This window comes from Macaca thibetana, chromosome 4, assembly GCF_024542745.1.
Source record: "Macaca thibetana thibetana isolate TM-01 chromosome 4, ASM2454274v1, whole genome shotgun sequence".
Taxonomy (NCBI): domain Eukaryota; kingdom Metazoa; phylum Chordata; class Mammalia; order Primates; family Cercopithecidae; genus Macaca; species Macaca thibetana.
Window position 1 is genome coordinate 158,384,914 of NC_065581.1, and position 22,698 is coordinate 158,407,611.

General features: G+C 43.0%; 1 protein-coding gene across 2 annotated transcripts in view; it reads left to right on the forward strand.

Moving 5' to 3' along the window:
- SLC22A1 (solute carrier family 22 member 1) overlaps positions 1–22,698 on the forward strand; it is a 35,105-nt gene that overhangs the window by 11,281 nt on the left and 1,126 nt on the right. Inside the window, exons 5-10 of one of the 2 annotated variants that reach the window (XM_050789223.1) lie at positions 1,583–1,697; positions 1,896–2,002; positions 4,997–5,211; positions 9,216–9,324; positions 19,871–19,983; positions 21,052–21,151. In XM_050789223.1, the coding sequence (XP_050645180.1) occupies positions 1,583–1,697; positions 1,896–2,002; positions 4,997–5,211; positions 9,216–9,324; positions 19,871–19,983; positions 21,052–21,151 (759 nt within the window). The remainder of the gene's footprint in view (positions 1–1,582; positions 1,698–1,895; positions 2,003–4,996; positions 5,212–9,215; positions 9,325–19,870; positions 19,984–21,051; positions 21,152–22,698) is intronic. The other variant, XM_050789224.1, reaches the window with a different exon arrangement.

Consider the following 22,698-nt stretch of genomic DNA (forward strand, 5'->3'; position numbering starts at 1 on the left):
TGAGCCGGTCCCGGGGTTTTCCCACAGGCATGATGCATAGGGCTGCACAGAGCCCGGGGTTTCCCACACACATATCGCATGGAGCTGCGTGGAGCCAGCGCTTCCCGCCACTTGTACTGTTCAGGTTATTCTGTTATGACCAGGCGGCCCTGGTTACATGTGGAGCCATCCTCAGACAAAGCCTGTTTAGATTGGTTTCCCCAGATAAAGGTGAGCTATGCCAAGAGTCAGACAGAAATCCAGGGAAACGCAGGGCCTCAGCATGTGCACCTTCCAGAAACACAAGGCCAGGCCTCGCTCCCCGGTGAAGGAGGCAGCTTTCTGAAGGTTGCTCAGTGGCCTTGGGAAATCTGTATCAGCGTCCGGTGGTAGGAAAGCCTCCATCCGTGGCAATTCCACTGCAATGGCTACCACTCCCGAGAGTCCCCTAGAGTCTCTCCTAGGGGTGCTGGCATGAAGGCAGATATTCTGTTATCTTCTTGATCCTCTCCCTCTTCCCCCTCTTCTCTTCCTCTCTGCTGTCATCTCTGCTCTTCTCCCACTTCTTCATTTTTATAGCACTATTGGTATTATTAATAAGGCTCGGAAGTGCCTCTCATCTAGCCATAGAGCAGACATTTGATCTTGATTGAATGAACGAATGACAGAACGAAGGAACAAGAGGCCTACTCAGTGCAACGATCTCTGGGGAATGTGTACCCTGAGCCATTATGAAACAGAATCAGTCCAAACAAGGTGTTAATCATATTTGCTGTGAGTGCTTGGCAGGCTCTGAAGGGCAAAGAACTCCACAGGTCAGTTTTTATTGTGGTGGAGAAAAGAGGGGGTAGCCACAGAGGAATTTCTCATCCCTCCACCTTTTGTCTTCGTTTTGCTGAGAGTAGACCTCATCTGTGGGTGGCACTAGAGTTAGCCCAGTCTCCCTAAACGAAAGAGTTGTACACGTATGGCTAGGAAGTTCTGCCCGCCCCCTGCCTCGTCCGTCCGTGTGAAAGGCAAAGTCTGCATAGTCAGGCAGGGTGAGGCAATCAGTGCCTGCCAGCTTTCAGAAGACCCTTATGCCAGAAAGGCCGAGTCTTTGAGTTGTACCCTCCTTGTCCCGTTTGAAAGAGACAGCATGGTGTTGATTTGATTTTAAAGGACAGTAAATATATTTTATTTTGTTTGGGAAATATTTTGAGAAGTATTCAACAGCCCTTGTATTGCCTGGAGATATCCTGATGTCATCGGGTAATGTACACGGAGCATCTCCTTTGTGAGCATTTTCCCTGGGGGACAAAGGCTGCCACGTCCAGGAGAGATGGGACCCCTGCTGCACAGAAGGAAGGCTACATAGGAACTGACGGCTCCCTTTTGGTCTATAAATCTTAGGTGACACTAGGAGTATGAGTGACCCACAGAGCTCCCGCCTGTGCCACATGGGCTAATAGCGCACAGTGACCCCAGGTCCTCATCTTCTTGAGGGATTACCGTCCCAGTGTGAGCGGGGCAGGCTGCACTGAGCAACAGCATCACCCTGCTCAGGGCTGAACGTCAGATGAATTCTGGGAAAACACCAGATAGTGATGAGTGGTGTCTGCAGGTGTGTGCCGGAGTCCCCTCGGTGGCTGTTATCACAAAAAAGAAACACTCAAGCAATAAAGATCATGGACCACATCGCTCAAAAGAATGGGAAGCTGCCTCCTGCTGATTTAAAGGTGAAATCTAGGAAGGGGTATCTCACATCACTGAATCTGGGGCTGGGTTCCGGTGCAGATTCTCCTGGGGCTGCCCGGGGAAGGAGCAGAACTGGGCTCCTTGTCATGGGTGTGAAGCACAGGGGTGGCAAGGCCCACCTCCCAGGTGGCTCTGCTCATGACAGCGGGAGGGTGGCTGATGCTCTCCCTCCCTCCTAGATGCTCTCCCTCGAACAGGATGTCACTGAAAAGCTGAGCCCTTCGTTTGCAGACCTGTTCCGCACGCCACGCCTGAGGAAGCACACCTTCATCCTGATGTACCTGTGGTGAGGGGCGTTCCTGTGCGTTTCCCCAGGCAGAATCAGTGCGCTCGCCCAAACACTGGCCTATAGATTAGAGACAGTGGAATACTCAGGTGGAAAAAGAGAAAGGGAAAAGGAATTTTAATATAGTTGTGAGTGATCAAAGAGCTCTTTTAATTTCTCCTTTGGGGATTGAATAATAAGAAAAAGGCTTCATTTTAGTAAGGGGCGTTTGATAGCTATGGGAGGTCACCAGTGGGATGAGTGAAATAGGATAAAGGGTTATCAGGGCTGCCTCCATTCCACATGGTCTCATCTTCTGGGAACAGCCAAGTCTTGACTCAGCGTCAGAAGGTGGATGAGAACTCCTGGAGCTTTCGAGGAGGAAGCTCCATTCCTCGCATCTAAACACCCTAGAGACCCCACCTGAGCGTCTCTGTGCATTTGTTACCCATTGACTAGAAAATGCATACCCACATGGACCCACCCACACACGCTTTGCACATTCCAGGGGTCTGCATGCTCCCCCAGCTGCTGTCATGAGCAGGAATCCCCTGCCCTGCTCCGTTGGAGGACGCTGGCTCACCTCCTCGGCGCAAGGGCTTTCCGCTCAGCATACAGTGAGGGCCCCACAACTGCACTCTGGGCCTTGCCCCTTCAGCCGGAGCAGCTCTGCTACCCAGGCACACTTGTTTGCGCTTCTATGTGAGGTTTCACTGGAACAAAGAGTTTGTAGTAAGTCAGTGCCTGGCATATTGCAGACCCTCAATCAATATTTGCTGAAAGTTGAATGAGTAACCACTGTGCCCCAGAATCTGTCCAGGTTCACCATGTCCTCTCTTGCCTCACCCTTCACCTTCCCTGTCTCCGAGTTTGCCCTTGGGGTCCTGAACCCAGCCACATGCTGGGCCCATGAACCTTTGCAAATAGCCCCATGTACCTGGCGGGTTTCCATGGATTCTCAGTGCTGGACTCAGCGTGGAGGCTGGGACTGGCCGCTGCAGTGGAAATAACTGCCCGCTCTGCTGCGCTGTCCAGCTCCCCTCCCCAGCCCCGAGACTCCCTGCAAGGCAGCGTTTTTGACTTTTCTGTTCTCTTACCCCCACCTCCAATCCTCTGGCAAGTTCCATCAGCTAGCTTGGAAATGCCTTCAGAACCTGCTGCTTCCCATCGTGGGCACCCTGGGTTCTCTTGCTGGGGTTGTAGCCCTGTCCTTGGCACTAATTATTTGTATAAATGTCAGCTGTTCCATGGACACTTCTGCAGCATCTCTTACCTGCATTGCTGTAAGTGCCTTTTGGGTGGCCTACTGGCTTTGCCCATGCCCCTCGGTGCTCCACAAAGAAGGCAAAGGCATCCCTTAGGGCTCAACAGACCTTGTCCCTCCCTGTTTATCCTCTGCTGGCTTCCTAATCACTGACAATAAAGCCAGATCCTTCTCTGTGGCCCACAAGGCCTCACGCCATTGGCTCCTGGTCACCCTTTTCTACTGTCCTGCTCGTTGTCATGACTGAGACTCAAAAGGTCTGTCCACCATGTCCTGGCCGTGTGACCTTCCAAAGGGCCTTAATCTCTCTGTGACTCAGTTTCCCCCTCAGTAATGAGAGAAGTGATAGTACCTATCTCATAGATGTGTTGGGAGGATTAAGGAGATTATATGTGTAACTGACATAGAAGAGGGTAGAGCATCGATGCAGGAAAATGTTCAATGTCAATGTGTTTTTTGTTGTTGTTATTTTAATACGCACATGCAATTCATGGGTTCTGCCCACAGGTGGCAGCCTGGCACATTTGTTAACTGGCTTGTTGACAGGAAAATCAAGGTTATATGTTCCTTTCTCTTAAACCAGTTTCTTTATCAGTAATATGACTGTTGTCTTTAACTGGCTAAATGGTATGGAGGCACTCAGGCTAATCTCAACTCACTGAGTTGGTTGCAGGCAAGCACCTTCTTTCTTGTTTTCTTGACCCTTGGTCCAATCAGGAATAATTTAGGACTAGAAACAAAAGCATCCCAATGCTTCTTCAGGCGAAATTTTATCAAACAAGGAGATATATTCCTTAGCAACATCCATTTTCATCTCAGTTTTGGAGCTGATAGGCAATTTGCATGCTGGGATGAGACAGCAATTTCTTATGACCCAAATCTCTTCTCACAACGTAAATATGACTGTAAAAGCTTTCTAGCTTCCAAATGATATTTTCCCCACAAAGTGACACACGAGGCACCCTACATTTTGGCTCAGGTGAGAGTGATTTAGCTAGGCCTCCGCTCTGTGTGCCGTATGCTGTAATGTTGCTACATTTTCTCAAATACGGACAGAGGGGGTGTACAGTGGATGGAAGAGCATAGGCGAATCAACAGCGCCCACTAAGGACAGCGTAATAAGGGGCAGGGAACGCCATGGTGCGGTTGGAAAGACCTGGCTCATGCCTCTCTGTTGTGCCGTGAGTCCTCCGAGTGCCCTGAGTGCATACTGTGTGCCGGGAACTATAATTGGCACTTCTGTACGCTAACTCAGTGAGTACTCAAGACAAACAGAAGTGGGAGGTACTATTACGATCCCATTTACAAACGAAGGAACTGAGGCCCAGAGAGGTTAGTTAACTTCCTCAAGGTGACACAGCTCATAAAGCAGTCTGACACCTGCCCCCTTACTTCCTGCCCTCTCCTGCCCACCTCCTCGTAGGCCTGTTGGAGTGTCCAATGAGGTTACGCACGTGAAGGGCTGGTGTAGAATCAGACATCTAAGTGTGCGGTGAACAGTAGCCATCATCACGTGCAATCTCCAGGAGACTTGGGGGGCATATCCTACAAGTGATGCTCTCACATCTATCATGAAAAAAAATTTATCATCAAGGGCCCTTCTAGGACACGCTCTCTCATTTTTACTCTCCTCTCCTCATATTGCTCTAGGGCATTCTAAACCCAGTGATTCAAGCTCTTCTCCATCTGGGAGGGGCTTCTTTATCAGTCTCTGACTCACGCCTTTGACTTGAAACCTCCTCTCGGCTCAGGTTCACCGCCTCTGTGCTCTATCAGGGGCTGATCCTGCACATGGGCGCCACCAGCGGGAACCTCTACCTGGATTTCCTTTACTCCGCACTGGTCGAATTCCCGGGGGCCTTCATCACCCTCATCACCATTGACCGCGTGGGCCGCATCTACCCCACAGCCGTGTCAAATCTGTTGGCGGGAGCAGCCTGCCTTGTCATGATTTTTATTTCACCTGGTGAGTTCTCTGCTTTCATCATTTCCCAGGCAATCAAAGTGTGGGGAGAGTGTCGTAACTCTTTGATAAGCCTCTGGAATGAGAACAAAGATGAGGTGCTACCTTTGTCTAAGATGTGTTTTTAAATTTTAAATTGAGGGGCCGGGCGCAGTGGCTCATGCCTGTAATCCCAGTACTTTGAGAGGCGGAGGCAGGTGGATCACCTGAGGTCGGGAGTTCGAGAGCAGCCTGGCCAACATGGTGAAACCCTATGTTTACTAAAAATACAAAAGTAGCCGGGCTTGGTGGCAGGTGCCTGTAATCCCAGCTACTCTGGGGGCTGAGGCAGAAGTATGGCTTGAACCCAGGAGGCGGAGGTTGCAGTGAGCCGAGATCACACACTCCAGCTTGGGCGACAGAGTGAGACTCCATCTCCAAAAAAAACAAAAAACAAAAAACAAAAAAACCCAAAAAATTAAATTGAGTTTTAACATACATACAGTCAGCAAACAATAAGTGCATGACTCCATGAGTGTGTAAAAATGTGTACACCCGGGCAGCATGATCCTCATAAAGATGGAGAACATTGCCAACTTCTCCAAAGCCTCCCTCATGCTCCTTCACAACAACCCCCGCCACCCCTCCAAGGTCACCACTACCCTGCCCTTTGTCACCACAGATTGTGTCTGTTCTTGAGCTTCATGTAGATGACACTATACCAAATACACTATTTTTTGTTGTTGTTGTTGTTGTTGTTGTTGTTGTTGTTTTTTGAGACAGAATCTTGCTCTGTTATTCAGGCTGGAGTTCAGTGGTGCAATCAACAGCTCACTGCAACCTTGAACTCTTGGGCTCAAGGTATCCTCCCACCTCAGCCTCCTCAGTAGCTGGGACTACAGGCGTGAGCCTCCATGCCAGGTTAATGTTTTCATTTTTTGTGGAGATGGAGTCTTACTATGTTGCCCAAACTGGTCTCAAACTCCTGGACTCAAGTAATCCTCCCACCTCAGCCTTTCAAAGTGCTGGGATTATAGGCACAAGAAATTCATCATTGCACCTATGAGATCCACGCATGTTGTCACATGAAAGTGTAGCTGGTACTTCAAACAAAATTATTGTGTAGCATTGCATTGTGTAAATATGACACTCTGCATCCCTTTCACTCTTTTTTTTTTTTTTTTTTTTTTTTTTTTTGAGACGGAGTCTCGCTCTGTCGCCCAGGCTGGAATGCAGTGGCGCGATCTTGGCTCACTGCAAGCTCCGCCTCCTGGGTTCACGCCATTCTCCTGCCTCAGCCTCCCGAGTAGCTGGGACTACAGGCGTCCGCCACCTCGCCCGGCTAGTTTTTTGTATTTTTTTTTAGTAGAGACGGAGTTTCACCGTGTTAGCCAGGATGGTCTCGATCTCCTGACCTTGTGATCCGCCCGTCTCGGCCTCCCAAAGTACTGGGATTACAGGCGTGAGCCACCGCGCCCGGCCCCCTTTCACTGTTGATTGTCACTTGTGTTGTTTCCAACGTTTGCCACTTATTGGGACTAAAATCATCCTTGCACATATCTTTGGGTGGGCACATGCTCTCATTTCCCTTGGGTACAGGTCTGTGAGCGTACTTGCTGGGTCCCAGGGAGGCATATGTTTAGCTCTAGCAGACACTGCCAAACAGCTTTCCAAAGTGGTTAGACCATTTTATGCTCCTCCCAGGAACACATGGGAGCTCTAATTATTCCAGATCCTCCCAACACTTGATATGGCTCATCTTTTTAAGAGTGGCCATTTCGGTGGATGTATACTTTAGTCTGTAATTCTTACAATCAAAGATAAACCAAGCTACATTTAAACCCAAAGCAGATTAACTTCCGTCAGTTTTAATTTGAGTACATAAATTGCCTTTCACATTCACTGCTCTTGGATATGTTGTAAAATAAATACAAGGGCAGATTTGCTCTTTTCTCAGTTTTTATTGCATGTGCTCTGCACTTGTTGGTTTAGTGAGTCATTTTGACAGGCTTTTGGGCAGGGTATTGTAGAGACCGTTCTGTGAAATCTGTATGCCCAAGAACTAGGCTGTATAGATCAGGCTGGAAAGAAAAATGGGTAGGGAAAGAAAGCTCAGTTTTCTTTTCTCTTTTTTCATGGAGAAAGAACAGAGAACACAGGAAAAGGGGCAGCATGGATTTGAAATAGATTTTGCCCACTTTCTTCCCAATCTCTCTGTTTTTGGAATCCTGGGTAAGATGTGATGGATGGGCAGACTTTTAAAAAGTTAACAGCATTGAGTGCCAAGAAGAAGGGCAATCGAGGGCTAAGTCCATTCAGTTGTCACCTGGACAGAGCCCAGGCATCGTCCCCTCCCCAGCCTCCTCCTCCCAGTTCCTGCCCGCCCCTCGTCCCTCTGTCTTAGTCCTTATCACATTTTAGGACAGTCATTCATTCCTCCAGCAGGAAATATCTCCAGGCTTTCTATATGGCTGGCGGGTATCTAGGCACTAGAATTTCAACCATGAGCAAAGCAGAAAGAGTTCCTGCTCCATGGAGCTGACATTCCAGAGGGAAAAGAGAAGGATGTCAGTGCTTTCTACAACAGGCACAGGAGGTCTGAGGAGGCCTAAATGAAGTGGGAAGAGCCATGTAACAATCTGGGGAGAGTTTTCTGACACATGCAAGGCCCATGGGGGGAGAAGAGTATGGCATTGCGGGGACTGTTCAGGATCTAGGGACCAGGGTCAGGTGAGCTCGTGGGGAGCAGTGGAGCGAGGCATGGAGTGAGCTGGGAAATAGCCAGCTGTGGACTTTATCCCAAGAGTGGTAGGAAACCACTGGTGGCTTTGAGCAAGGGTGGACTTGACCTGACTTCAGTCTTAACTGGATCCCTCTGGCTGCTATAACGAGTGGCCCTGGTGGTGCAGAGTGGAGTCATGGTCAGTTCTTTGAAGCCAGGGATGCTGTTCACCTCTGGTCAAGCATCACCAGGCTAACGACCTATGAACGTGGACCTCCCTTGAGGCATTGGAGTGAACTCCTTGCCTTTTATCTTTTAGAAACTAAATGAGGTGTGGTCCTTAACAGAAGGCTCAGCTTGGCTTCTCTATCAGGGCCGAGAGCTGCAGGAGGCAGAGAGACTGTATCGCACCCATGAGACGGGCGAGGGGCACTCTCGTTTGGACCCTCGCACTGGCCAAGTGAAATGAAACAAGACTTCCATAAATAGCCAGTATCTGGGGACAAGGGTCAAGCTGACATCGTGTCTGTGACCACAGAGGCCTTTATAGTGAGCTGGTGTGTCACAGGGTCACTTGCATTTCAGTGCTGGGGGTAACCCATGCAGAGAAGATGCTGGTGGTTATTAAGGATCTGAGCTTCTTTCCAGTGGAGCCAAAATCTTTGATCATTCTCAATAGGGAGAGGGCTTTCTGGGCCTTCAGATGGTCAAGAACCCCACAGCAGCCTGCCAGCGTGAAACAAGGGCTCGCTTCCCTAATTCTCAGCCTCTGAGACTTTTACGAAAAGTGATTGGGTTAAAACTGTATTGGAAACAAATATTAGATTGAGGAGTAGAAATCTGTTCTGTTAGTTTGAGAACTACTACTAGGGGGATTATGTTTATTGAGTACTTTTTGTGTTTCAGGCACTGAACTAGCAATGGATACTATCATGTAATAAATAAAAAGCCAACTTTAAAATTCTGTGGTCACAGTGGACATGTGACACACATCAGCTCTAAGTCTCATGACGATCTGTCAGCTGGGTGTCTTTATTCCCATTTTACAGCCCAGGAAACCAGGCTGAGATTCAAAAAGCCCATTCTTTTCCCTGCACAACGGAGTCTTCTTGAATATGTCATCATCAAATCCCCAAGTCTCTTGAGACTCAGTTGACTTATCTCTAAATGAAAAAGTTAGATAAGACAACCTTCCAGGCCCCACCAGCTCTGACAGTCCAAGCATGACCCACCGTGGCCTCTCTCAGTAACTCAGAGAACGAAACCCCCATCCACCACCCGCACCCTCTTTGTGCTTCCTTTCCAGACCTGCACTGGTTAAACATCATACTCATGTGTGTTGGCCGAATGGGAATCACCATTGCATTCCAAATGATCTGCCTGGTGAATGCTGAGCTGTACCCTACATTTGTCAGGTGAGTGCATGGAACAGGGGTAGCCAGTGACATGGCTGTGAACCCACCAGCAAAGTGGGAACCAACGTCTCCAAGGTGCTTCCTCAAGATGCCCCCGCATTGCTCAGTTTGGACATTGAGGAGCATTGTTAAGAAATCACATTCAGAGAGATGGGGTTAAGCATCAAGAGAGGGTCAACCCATAATGACGGCAAAAAATGTGAAACGGGACCCTATGAGCTGACAGATGGTGTCAAAGTTGTTCTGTACATACAACAAGTACAAGAACAAAAGGCAGCTGGTGTAGAGAAGTGAGCACTGGACAGGGACTTGGGAAACCTGTGTTGTAGCCCTGTCCTTGGCACTAATTTATTGTATAAACATCAGCCATTTCATTGACACTTCTGGGCATCATTTTCTTAAACAGCGGACATTTGTATAGTGACACATGAGTATTTCCATACTTGTGATTCCATTTAGCCCTTAAATTTGTTCTTGGGTATGATTATCCCCATTTTACATATGAGGAAGCTGTGATTTAGAAAGGGAAAGAAGCCTTGCAGGGGTCAGACAGCTAGAAAGAAGCAGGGCTGGGTCAAGGACCACATCTTCCTGACCTGGAACCCTGTGGTTTTTCCATTACAGCACATTACTGTTGTGTAAACTCAGGAACTTTTCAAAATTGCAGTAAAATATACATAATATTAAATTTACCATCTTAACCACTTTTAAGTGTACAGTTCAGTAATGTCAAGTACCTTCACACAACCAAGCTCCAGAACTCTTCATCTTGCAAAACAGAAACTCTGTACTCATTAAACACTAGCTCCTCAAATTCTCCACCCTCCAGCTCCTGACAACCACCTGTCTACTTTCTGTTTCTATGAGTTTGGTTACTTTAAGTACCTCATATAAGTGGAATCATATAGTATTTGTCTTTGTATGACTGGCTTAGATCACTTAGTGTAACGGCCTCAAGGTTCATGTATGCTGTAGCATGTGCCAAAATTTTCTTCTTTTTAAAGGCTGAGTAATATTCCATTGTACATATGTACCACATTTTGTTTATCCATTCATCTCTCAATGGACACTTGGGATGCTCCACTGCTTGGCTATTGTGAATAATACTGCTATGGACATGAACGTACAAGTATCTCTTCAAGACATCTTTCAGTTCTTTGGGGTGGAATATCCAGAAGTGGAATTACTGGATCATAATGTACTTTCTATTATTAGTTTTTTGAAGGAACTGCCATATTTTTTTCCATAATGGCTGCACCATTTTACATTCCCACCAGCAGTTCACAAGGGTTCCAGTTCCTCCACATCCTTGCCAACACTTGCTAATTTCTGTTTGTCTTTTTGATAGTAGCCATCCTAGTGGGTTTGAAGTTTTATCTCATTGTGGTTTTGATTTCTCTGATGATTAATTATGTTGATCATCTTTTCATGTGCTTGTTGGCTATTTGTGTATTTTCTTTGGAGAAATGTCTACTCAAGTCCTTTCCCCATTTTTGAACTGGTTTTGTTGTTGTTGAGTTGTAGCAATGGTTTATACAATCCAGAGATTGACCCTTTATCAGGTATATAATCTGCAAATATTTTAGCCCATTCCATAGGTTACCTTTTCATTCTGTTGATTGTGACCTTTGATGCACAGAAGTTTTTGATTTTGATGTAGTCTAATTTATCTCTTTTTACTTTTGTTGCCTTTTCTTTTGGTGCTGAAGAACTTACTTTTTTTAAATCAAGTTTATTGAGGTATAATTGACATAGAGTAAAATTCACTGCTTCTAACATGCAGTTAGATTAGTTTGATGACACACACACTGTCTCGCACACGTATATATAGTCATTTAGCCACTGCCACGATTAAAATAGAGAGTATTTCCATCATCCCTAAAAGGTTCTTCATGTCTCTTTGCAGTCAATCCCCTTTTCTTCTCATCTCCAGACCATGCAGTTTTAGCTTTTCCAGAGTGAGCTGTAAATGAAATAATAGGGCATGTCACTTTTGTGTTTGACATCCTTCACTTAGCATGACGAAACTCACCCACTTGTTGGATGTATCAGTGTTTTGCTTGTTGCTGTGTAGTCCTCCAGCGTGTGAATGTCAGTGTGCCACAATTCATACACTGTTTAGCTATTCACCACTTGGGGGACATTTGGACTGCTTCCTTTAGAGTGATTCTGATGCAGATGCTATAGACACTTGGATGCAGGCCTTTGAGTGGATGCATGTTTTCATTTACGTTGGGTTAAAAACTCAGGAGTGGGATTGTTAGGTCATATGGTAAGTGTGTGTTTAACTCTATGAGAAACTGTCAGACCGTTTTCCGAAGTGACTGTGCCATCTTGTGTTCCCACCAGCCATGTTTGAGGAATCCTGTGGTTCCACATTCTCATCAGCGTTTGGTGCTGTCAGCCTTTTTTTTTTCCAGATGGAGTTTCACTCTTGTTGCCTAGGCTGGAGTGCAGTGGCATGATCTCCGCTCACTGCAACCTCTGCCTCCCAGGTTCAAGCGATTCTCTTGACTCAGCCTTTTGAGTAGCTAAGACTATAGGCATGCACCACTGCGCCCGGCTCATTTTTTGTACTTTTAGTAGAGAGGGGGTTTCACCATGTTGGCCAGGGTGGTCTTGAACTCCAGACCTCAGATGATCTGCCCGCCTCAACCTCCCAAAGTTCTGGGATTACAGGCGTGAGCCACTGCACCTGGCCTGATGTTGTCAGCTTTCTAAAAGTCGTTTTGGTAGGTAATGGTATTATTGTGACTTTATTTTTCCTAATTACTAATAATGTTGAGTAGCTTTGCCTGTACTTACTGCCTTCTTGGAAGTTTTAAATGAAGATTATTTTAATTATAAAAGTAACCATTTTGCTTAAAGTTCTAAGAAATTCTAGTTTGTTAGAAATTCCGTATGTTACCTTAAACTCTTTTTCCTCTGTATACATTGTTTCTTCTCCTTATGTCATCATACCAATAGTTTCTAGGAAATACCCCAGCTCCCCAGTCTCATCTTATACATGCACAGTGCTCTGAGCCCTTCAGTAAAGCCAGAAGACACCAGGATGGCCTTGATTCACTCTTACCTGACTAACCATTTATTAAGAGGCCATGTCTGAGACTCTCATTGGTAAAAAGTTACTGGGACTGAGTACAGGAGATGAAGGCAAATTAAAGATAAAACCTTCTATATTTGGCAGTTCTGAGCCTCGAGTCTAAAATAGCCAGGCCAAACAATTCCATTGTCATGGCCACCGGGCCAAGGGGACTGACTCAAAATGTAAACTGTGAAAGGTACTGAGTGCATAGTTCTCTAGGGAGAAAGGGCAAGTAATCCATCCCTGAGGAGCCCTTGACCACTGCTCAGAGAGCCGGTGGGAGAATCCTTCTCATTCACTAGGGACGGAAGCTAGATGTTCAGAAAAAACTCTCAACTTCTTACGTACACACACACGCACACACAAGGTAAGGCAGTCATTCGAGTTCTAATATTTCTAATCAATTGAATCAAATTTAATTTGCAGGGAAGGGATAATTTCTGTGACTTTATTACTTTATAAGCACTCCAAGTTTAGACAGTATCTGTGTAAAACATTTTGGCCCTGCCTCCGTTCCAGGCGGTTTCAGAGTTGGACCGCTCTTCTCCCCCTCACTTTGTGCAGTGCGTGTTGTAAGAACATTCATTCGGCATTAATGCTCACTGCCTTGCTTTGAAAATGATCTTTCCATTTTTATCTCCTCACCTTCTTATGAGCTCCTTGAAAACAGAAACCCCGTGTCAGGTCATACTTCTCTGTACCTCACAGAACTCTTCTATGGCCACACTCACTACACGCTGTAGAATGACTCAATGAACGAAGTACCACAAACATCTGAATTGTAAATTAGGTGCCTAGTCCCCTACTTCTTCTAGCTTCCATGTGCTTGCCATTTTTTTTCCTTTTTAACAATAATTTTTTAAAAATAGTAAAAAATAACGGAGTCTTTTCTTACGCCTCTTGAAAATCACACAAAAGCTATTAGAAGAATGAGGGAAAATGCAAATGCGTTTGAAACCAGGATAAATGAAAAGACAATCTACAAGAGGAAGGGCTGCCTAGTGTGTGAGGTCTAAGGGGGTCCGAGAAGATTCCAGGAAAGGACCCCTGTGACAGCAAATCATAGGCAAGGCCAGCGGCTTTCCAAAGTAGACAGCGTGCCTTGAAGGGTGTGACCCACGGCCCCTTGTTTGGAGGAACAGAATGACAGGTGCATGGGCTGGAGGTGGAAGCTCCCTTCTCTGGAGATTGTATGGTTGAAGGTGAAGCAGGGAAGGCAAGGCTGTAAAAGAAGATGTGCAGGAACTTTCAGACAGCAGTTACTGAGAGGCCGGTGGAGAAGACTGGTTCCACACCGTCAGCCGCTGTAGATCAGGAATAAGTGAGCTAAAAGCATCTACTCACATACAACCCTGATCAAAGAAAGAATTTCTACTAGCCCAGAACATGGCCTGGCTGCTTCCCCACAAACACTTCTCGAAATGACTGATGGAGGAAGAAATCACAGTATGAAAAGACGAGTAATAAACCAAACAGTAACTCATTCAGGAACTACACAAACATACCATGAGATAAAGGGCGAAAGGAGCAGAAAAAGCAAAAGGCAAATGAAGAATACTTACCAGAAAAATACTGTAACAACATAGACCAACGTTCTAACCACATATATGACCAAAATGTAAAGTATTAATAAATCAGTCATCTCTATAAAAATAAGAGTTTAAAGCAGAGGTATAGTTCTAGAGAGAATATCTGGCAAGACAATAGAAGACCCTGAAGCTGTCTTAGGAAAGAAACAAAACAGAAAAATTAAGAAGTGGAGAAATTCTTGCATTTGAGAAATGAAAATCATTGTGAGGGAAAGGCAAGACAGGACTAAGAGTTGCAAAATAAAATGGAAATAAGAAATAAGCAGAGTTTAATCTGGGCACAGTGGCTCATGCCTATAATCCCATCACTTTGGAAGGCCGAGGCAGGCAGATCACCTGAAGCCAGGAGTTCGAGATCAGCCTGGCCAACATGGTGAAACCCCGCCTCTACTAAAATTACAAAAATCAGCTGGGCATGATAGTGCATGCCTATAGTCCCAGCTACTCAGGAGGTTGAGGCAGGAGAATCACTTGAACCCAGGAGGTGGAGGTTGCAGTGAGCCAAGATCATGCCACTGCACTCCAGCCCAGGCAGGGAGACTCTGTCTCAAAAAAGAAGAAACAAACAAACAAAACAAAACAAAAAAACAAAGAAATAAGAAATAAGTAGAGTTTCAAAGGTTTTGTATATGTATGTATGTATACAGTCTGTAATGCTTTTGGTAAAAAAAAAGGATATATATACACCTCCCACCAACACACATACACAATAAATATACTTCAGGAATACATCTGAAAATAAAAGAATGCTTGAATCCATAAATTAAAGGGACACATGTAACAGGAAATATATAACCCAGTGAACAATATTAGGACATATTTTTATTTGGTAACTGTACTTTAAAGATAGAGAAAGAGTCACCAACTAGTCAGACTGAAAGTTTGTCACCTATATAAAGAGAACAATGTTATCATTTCATGAAGACAGTCAATGCCTGCAATGACCTCAAGAAAACAAAGTATAATCCAATTATTTTTATTATTATTTTTTTGAGACAGAGTCTCTGTTGCCTGGAGGGCAGTGGCATGATCTCGACTCACTGCAACCTCTGCCTCCCTAGTTCAAGCGATTCTTCTGACTCAGCCTCCTGAGTAGCTGGGATTACAGGCATCCACCACCATGCCCAGCTAATTTTGGTATTTTTAGGAGAGATGGGGTTGGTCAAGCTGGTCTCAAACTCCTGACCTTAAATGATCGCCTGCCTCGGACTCCCAAAGTGCTGGGATAACAGGTGTGAGCCACCATGCCCAAATCCAGTGAATTTTATCCAACCAAGCTCTCATTTCTATAGAAAAGCAATAGCCAATCATTTAAAAATATCTCATATAATATGGTTCCTATGATCATTTCCCAAAAAAACTGTTAGAAAAATAATTCAGTAAGTACAGTGATGAATGGAGTAATGTGTCAGAATTATTGGTAGTGATCATTGAAATTGATATTAAAACGAGTGTGTTTTTGGCTACAAAACAGAATATAATATCACAAATCTGAAAATAAAGAAAAGTTATAACTAATAAAGATTGAAAAAAGAAAAGAGAGAGAATGTTGGAGATGGTGTAATACACTGATTTCTTCAATACACCTTTTTTTGTTGTTGTTGGAAAAGTGTATCATTTAAAACTGACAAGTATAATTTGTTCAGCAGCAATATATTTGTAAAAACTGATAAGTAACATCCTAGGTATATTTTAAGATATAAAGGAAAACACTCAAAGTAATGATATAATCAACTAAATCAGGTTATGGAGGGATGGTTTGAGGAGGAAGTAGAAAAATACTAATTTTATGATTGTTCATAATAGGAAGTTAGTCAATACTGTCTAAAGAAATAGAGTATTAATTATATAAGGTTATACAGGTAATCATTTGACTAAAAATACAGCCCTTCCAAATTATCAGGAAAAATACACATAACCAACACATACCGAAAATAAGACACCAGAAGCAATAAAAAGCCCTGGTGTGAATAGATGATAGAATATGAATAGATGACAGCGTTGATATGACAGAATTGACATGATAGAATTAAGACCAAACATTTCTGACATTTAAATAAATGAAAGGAGGCTTAACTCCTTTATTGGAAAAAAAAAGATGACTCCCTAGCTTGATTACAAAGCAAAATCCAACAATATGCCTGCATATATGAAGTATAACTTTTCTTCAGAATAGCTAAAAAAGAAGGAATGCACAAAAGCATACTAGGGAAATATACAGCAAGTGCCATAATCTAATCAAAGTTGAATTTATGGGAAGAGGTACTAAATAAGATAAGGAGGGCCCTAAATAGTGATAAAGAAGGAATCCACAATGGTTTTAAAGGGGGATTTTAAAAAATATTTAATAGAAAATTCCAATAATATTTAAATTGCTCTAAAGCCTAGAAAAAGAAGGAAATTTTCCAAGCTTAAAAAATAAAATTAGCATAATATTGATACCAAAGAACAACAAAGATAAAGGAAATGAGGAAACTACAGACATATATTGGTGAACATCGATCTAGAAATCCTAAACAATATATTATTAACCAGTGGAGAACATTAAAATAATTGCTATTCTGTGTCTTAGATGAATTACTCCAGCAGTGCAAAGATGGCTCAGTATTAGAAAACCTCACAGTATAAATCAAGTTTATAAGTCAAAAGAGAAAAATTATATTATTATCTCTACTGATACTGAAAGGCATTCAATAAAATTTCCACCTCTACATTTCTTTTAAAAATTTCTAAGAGATGATATAAGCATTTATATCATTCAGGATACAGGTCATGGAGGGTGGGCTTGGGAAAGAAATACAAATATATGAATTTTGTAATTAGTCATTGTAGGGAGTAAGAAATTATGCAAATAATTGCAATAGAAGAAGCTTAAAAATAATACCCTAAAGGATAGAACTTTTCCTGATTTATTATTCCTATTTTAATCATGTTTTCAAAACAAAGCTCAAGATTGTTTCTAGGAATACAAAATTGAGCATGGAACAAAGTGAAATTTACAATTTCTGACATCCAATAAAAAATTACCAGGCATACAAAGAAGTAGGAAAAGAGAACCTATCTTGAGGAGAAAAATAAATACATTCAAACTGACCTAGAAATGGCACAGATGATAGAATTAGTGGACATGAACATTAAAAGAGTTATGATACCTATATTCTCTATGTTTAAGAACCTAAAGATTGAGCATGTTAAGTAGAGATAAGGAAAAAAAAATGTTTTTAAGTCCCAAATTAAACTTCTAGAGATAAAAACACAATGTCTGAGATGAAAAATACACCACATGAGTTAACAGCAGATTAAACATTATGGAAGGAAAGATTAGTGAACTTGAAGATAGCAATTGAAACTCAAAAAGGAAAGACAGAGAGAATCAGTGAGCTGTGAGACAATTCAATGCATGTAATTGGAGTCTGTAGAAGTGAGTAGGAAGGGTTAATAGAGAGAAATAATGCTTAAAATTTCTTCAAAATTTGATGAAAACTTCAAATACATGGATCTAAGAATCTCAATAAATACTAACCACAAAAAACGTCAAGAAAGGCACATCATAAAAATCTTCAAAAGGCCAGTCTGGGCAACATGGTGAAACCTTTCTACAAAATCTACAAAAATTAGCTGGGTATGGTGGTGCATGCACGTAGTCTCAGCTACCATGGAGGCTGAAGTAGGAGGCTTGCTTGAGCCCGGGAGGTGGAGGTTGCAATGAGCTGAGATCATGCCACTGCACTCCATCCTGGGCAACAGAGCAAGGCCCTGTCTCAAAACAAAAACAAAAACAAAAACAAAAACAAAAACAAAACAAAAACAAAAACAAAAACCTTAAAAAGCAATAAGAGAAAAAAGATATCACAAATAGGAACAAAGATAAGAATGACAGAAAATTTCTCATTGAAAATGATACAAACAACAAGATGGTAGAAAAACATCTTTAAAGTACTGAAAGAAAGAAAAAGAAACTGCCGACCTAAAATTCTCGACCCAGCAAAAATACTTTCAAAAACAAATGGAAAATAAAGACTTCTTCAAACTTACAAAGTCTGAAAGAATTAATCACCAGCAGACCTATACTACAGGAAATATTAGTCTTGAAGGTCTTTCAGAGAAAATGAAAACAGCATCAGATGGAAATCTCCATCTACACACAAAAAATGAAGAGCACTGAAAATGATAACTACAAAGGTAAATGGACATATTTATTTTTTTCTGGTTATTTTCTTTAAAAGACAATGAACTTTTTAAAGCAGGGATTGGCAAACTTTTCCTATACAGAGCTGGATAGCTAATGTTTTAGGCTTTGTGGATCACATATAGTCTCTATTGCATATTATTCTTTGTTTTTTTAAAAAACATTTTAATCATGTAAAAACCATTTCTAACTCAAATCTAAAAATGCTGTCTTTGGCCTGTGGACTGTAGTTTGCCAATCAAAACAATAATCACAATGTGTTGTGCAAAGTCTAGGAGGGAAGAAATACAAGTATACTATTGTAAGTTTCACATGTAATCTATGAATGTTACAATATTACTCGAAGGCACTGTGATCAAAGAGTTAGGTTTACTATAAACCTGAATCAAAAATTAAAAAACAAAATAATTATAGCTATTAAGCCAACACAGAAAATAAAGTGAAATCACTTCAAATAACTTGTAAGAAGGCAGAAAAAGAAAGGGTTACAAAGGACAAACAGAACAAAAAGAAAACAAATAGCAAGATGATAGATTTAAACTCAATCATATTAGTAATCACAAGAAATATAAATGGTCTAGATACTCCAGTTAAAAGGCAGAGATCGTCAGCTTGGACAAAAAAGTGAAACTCAATCACCTGCTGTCTACAAGAAGCTCACTTTAAATATAAACTGTGGTGGGGGGGCGCGGGGAAGATAGTTTAAAAGTGAAAGCATCCCCAGCAACTCTTCAAGTGGAAAAAGCAACTAGTCACAGTTTAAATCTCATTCTCCCAAGAAAATGCTCATCTTAGCACAGACCAAAGTTTGCAGCCACAGGAAAGGAGCTTAAAGTTGGAATTTCAACGATTAGTCTTATCTTTCTCAACAACTACAAACTCAGCACCAGATTACCCTCATCAACACTGCAGATCCCCCGTGGTGCTAGTGCTAGAACCTGGAATTCATGTTTTTCCTGGGAAGATCTACTTAAGGCCTGTTGCCCTGTGCAACAAATCTCTGGATCACATGCATAAGGAACCACATTCACTGACCCTTAACCAGTGAACGCCAATGGCAGATCCCTCATTCTGATTAGGTCTCCTTTTCTCCCCATGTGCCTCCTGTAAGGGTCACTTGTTGGCTATTGAGGTGATGGATTGGTAAGTCAGTCCCTGGCGCAGATCAGCCAGGATTTCCCTCCTGGCTTGACCCCACTCTCAGGGTCTTAGGGCTGGGAAGGGCCCAAATCCCACTAGACTCAGCCACTCCCAGACATTGTGCTTTCCTCACAGGTGATGACAGGTCATGGACCTAGGACAGGAGTGTGGTAAAATTGAAGTTTAGAGCAGGGAGCATGTGTTCTTTTTATCTTTGTAAGGCTTGCAGCAATTCTTCAGGAATTATACAACTAAGAGCTAAATATTTGAATGTATAGTTAAAAAGAGGTAGGCTCTCTGCCATTGCATGGGCAATGGATGGCTCATATCCACTTTCGCTCTAGCCTATTACCTCCTCTCAACACCCTCTGGGCTGGTCCTCATGCTTCCCCCTGACCCCTGCAGTTTTCTTCTGAGGTGCTGAACACTGGATACCCACAGCAAGCTGCAGGTATTGGCATTGCGTTTGTTTTAGGATCAGGTTAACATCTGGAAAAGTGAATCACAGAATTACCATATTTTTTGTCCTTTGTATTTTGTCAGGAACCTCGGAGTGATGGTGTGTTCCTCCCTGTGTGACATAGGTGGGATAATCACCCCCTTCATAGTCTTCAGGCTGATGGAGGTTTGGCAAGCGTTGCCTCTCATTTTATTTGGTAAGATTTTGTGAAGCATATATTATTTCTTCTTTTCCAGCTTGGCAGTGGGCTCAGCATGGGTGGAACTGAATGTGAGCACTCAGTCATATTTGTGAGTGAAGGGAATGATATCTCTCAGTGAGTTTATAAAAGGCAAGGATGGTGATGCTCTTGGGATGTCTCCTGGCTTATTCTCTCTTGCTTCATGGGAAAGATAAGAAACCATTTCTAGGATATGGATCAGGGATTTCCATCCTCTCGCTCTGGACTCCAGTCATTCATACTATAGGACAGAATCTGAGAGACTTTTTGACGTAGTCTCCTGATAAATGTGATCACCAATTCTTACACATTTAACATATAATTGCTAGAGTCTTGAAGATGCTGAATTAACACCTGTCTTCTGTATCTAGATCTTAACAATTGAGAACACTCACAAGGAGATGAGTGGGAAATCAAAGTTCTGTATCAGCTTTCTTCCTGATACAGTTGGATGAGAGAAGGGAGAGGGGATTCCTACTTATCTCTCCAAACCTAGACCAGGGAACTTCCAAGACCCTGCTTACCCTCTTGATAGAAGGCAACAATTCCTGGTTGTTTGCAAAGACCTGCCATGCCTGGGCACAGCTGAATACAAAAAGAGGGGTGGAGGAAGAGATAGGGAAACGGAGAAAGGAAGAAGGGGGGAGAAAGGGAAGTAGAAGGCGAGGGGAAAAAAGAGGGAGAAAAGAGTGATGGGAGGGGTCCACCCTGACTGCATATAGACTGTGTTCTATAGCTAATTCTATGTGTATATGCACCCCAATCAACAGATCCCCAAATACTTAAACATCAGTTACTATGGAACTTTATACTTCTATCGAAGTAAAATGAAGGCAATGTTTCCTTTACTTACTCTGACATTTCCCCAGTTATCCTATTGTTTTAATTTTCTTTTATAAATGTTGCTAACTTTTTCTTCTTTTAAAAAAATGGTATCTGTCCCATCCGTGTTGTCTCTTCCTCTCTTTGGTTGGCTGTGATTATTTCTGTAAATGACATTGGCTGTGCTCTAATGGCTCCATTTGCAATCTGTTTCCTTTGAAGGGGTGTTGGGCCTGCTTGCCGCGGGAGTGACGCTACTTCTTCCGGAGACCAAGGGGGTCGCTTTGCCAGAGACCATGAAGGACGCCGAGAACCTTGGCAGGTGAAGCCCATGGTGCCCAGGACTCTGAGGCCCATGAATCTGACACGCCCTCCAAAAAGGGTCTAATATCACTCCACATTCCTCATTTCCTCTATCCTAAAAGTTTAGGAGAGCTTTACAGATATTTGTGTGTCTTTTTATTACTCCCAGAACTGCTGTGAGGGAAAAAAAAACCATGATAGCCACTGACTTTATGTAAGAAAATAATGAAGAGCATGAGTTGACAGTTATCTGTTCTCGTGGCAGAGAATGATTTGCCTGTGATGTTGGCTGTGGTGCACCAAGATCCCTAGCTCATCCCAAGAGTTACAAGATCTCTAGATTACCCCAAGAGTTACAAGATCCCTAGCTCAACCCAGGAGTTAATGACTCTGAGTGGAGAACATTTTTAAATCAATCTCTGTCCTCTGAACAACTGTCTCAGATTCTTTAGTAATTTTCTTCACAAAATTCTTTTGACAGAGAGCAAGATTTGCTGGAGTTTCATATTCTAGTCTTAGAGCAATAAAAAAGGAAATGAAGGAACAGTGCTTGATGAGGTGATCTCTCTCGGGATCCTTTACAGGCTCCGTTCTATGGATTCCACAGCAAGGATGCATGTGTCCTCATGCATAGAGAAAGAAAAGTCTATGCAGTCCTACAGACTTAGGTTTGAACCTAGGTCACCTGACTCAGTAGGCCATGTGACTTTGGGAATGTCATTGAACCCTATGGAGCTTTCTTTTTCATTTAATTTCCATGCCTGCAAAATAGTCACAATAATACTTAATTTACAGAGTTTCTTTAAAAATCCAAACAGATTAAGTAGGTGACAGTGACTAATCCATTGCCTGGCATATAGTAGGTGGTCAATAGAGCTCAGATTTTCTCCATTCTTCTTGCAAATTGTGCTGTTTCCCCAGTGATCCTCAAAACTAAGTGTGCAGAAGAAGCACAAAGGGAACATGCTAAAATGCTAAATTCCTTGGCCTTCTTGATTTTTGGTTTAGAATGTGAATGATGCAACTCAGGAATCTGTTTTAATAATCTCTGCCAACAATGCCCATGCAGATAGGCACCCTGTACACCTCACTTGGAAAAATTCTGGATTTCTCAGTACTGATAAGGGCAAAACACTATTTTAACAGTAAATACATTTTCTAGTTGCTGATGATTTCCTTCTTTTTGATCCCAAATGTTGTGTTATGTGATTTAAAGATGTTTCGTTCTAGTTTGTTAACAGCCACTTGGTTGTCTTTTTTTTTTTTTTTTGACTTGGAGTTTCCCTCTTGTTGCCCTGGCTGGAGTGCAAGATATGGCATGATCTTGGCTCACCACAACCTCCGCCTCCCAAGTTCAAGTAATTCTCCTGCCTCAGCCTCCTGAGTAGCTGGGATTACAGGCGTGTACCACTATGCCTGGCTAATTTATTATTTTTAGTAGAGATGGGTTTTCTCCATGTTGGTCAGGCTGGTCTTTGATTCCTGACCTCAGGTGATCCACCCAACTCGGCCTCCCAAAGGGCTGGGATTACAGGCGTGAGCCACCACGCCCGGCCTGGTAGTCTT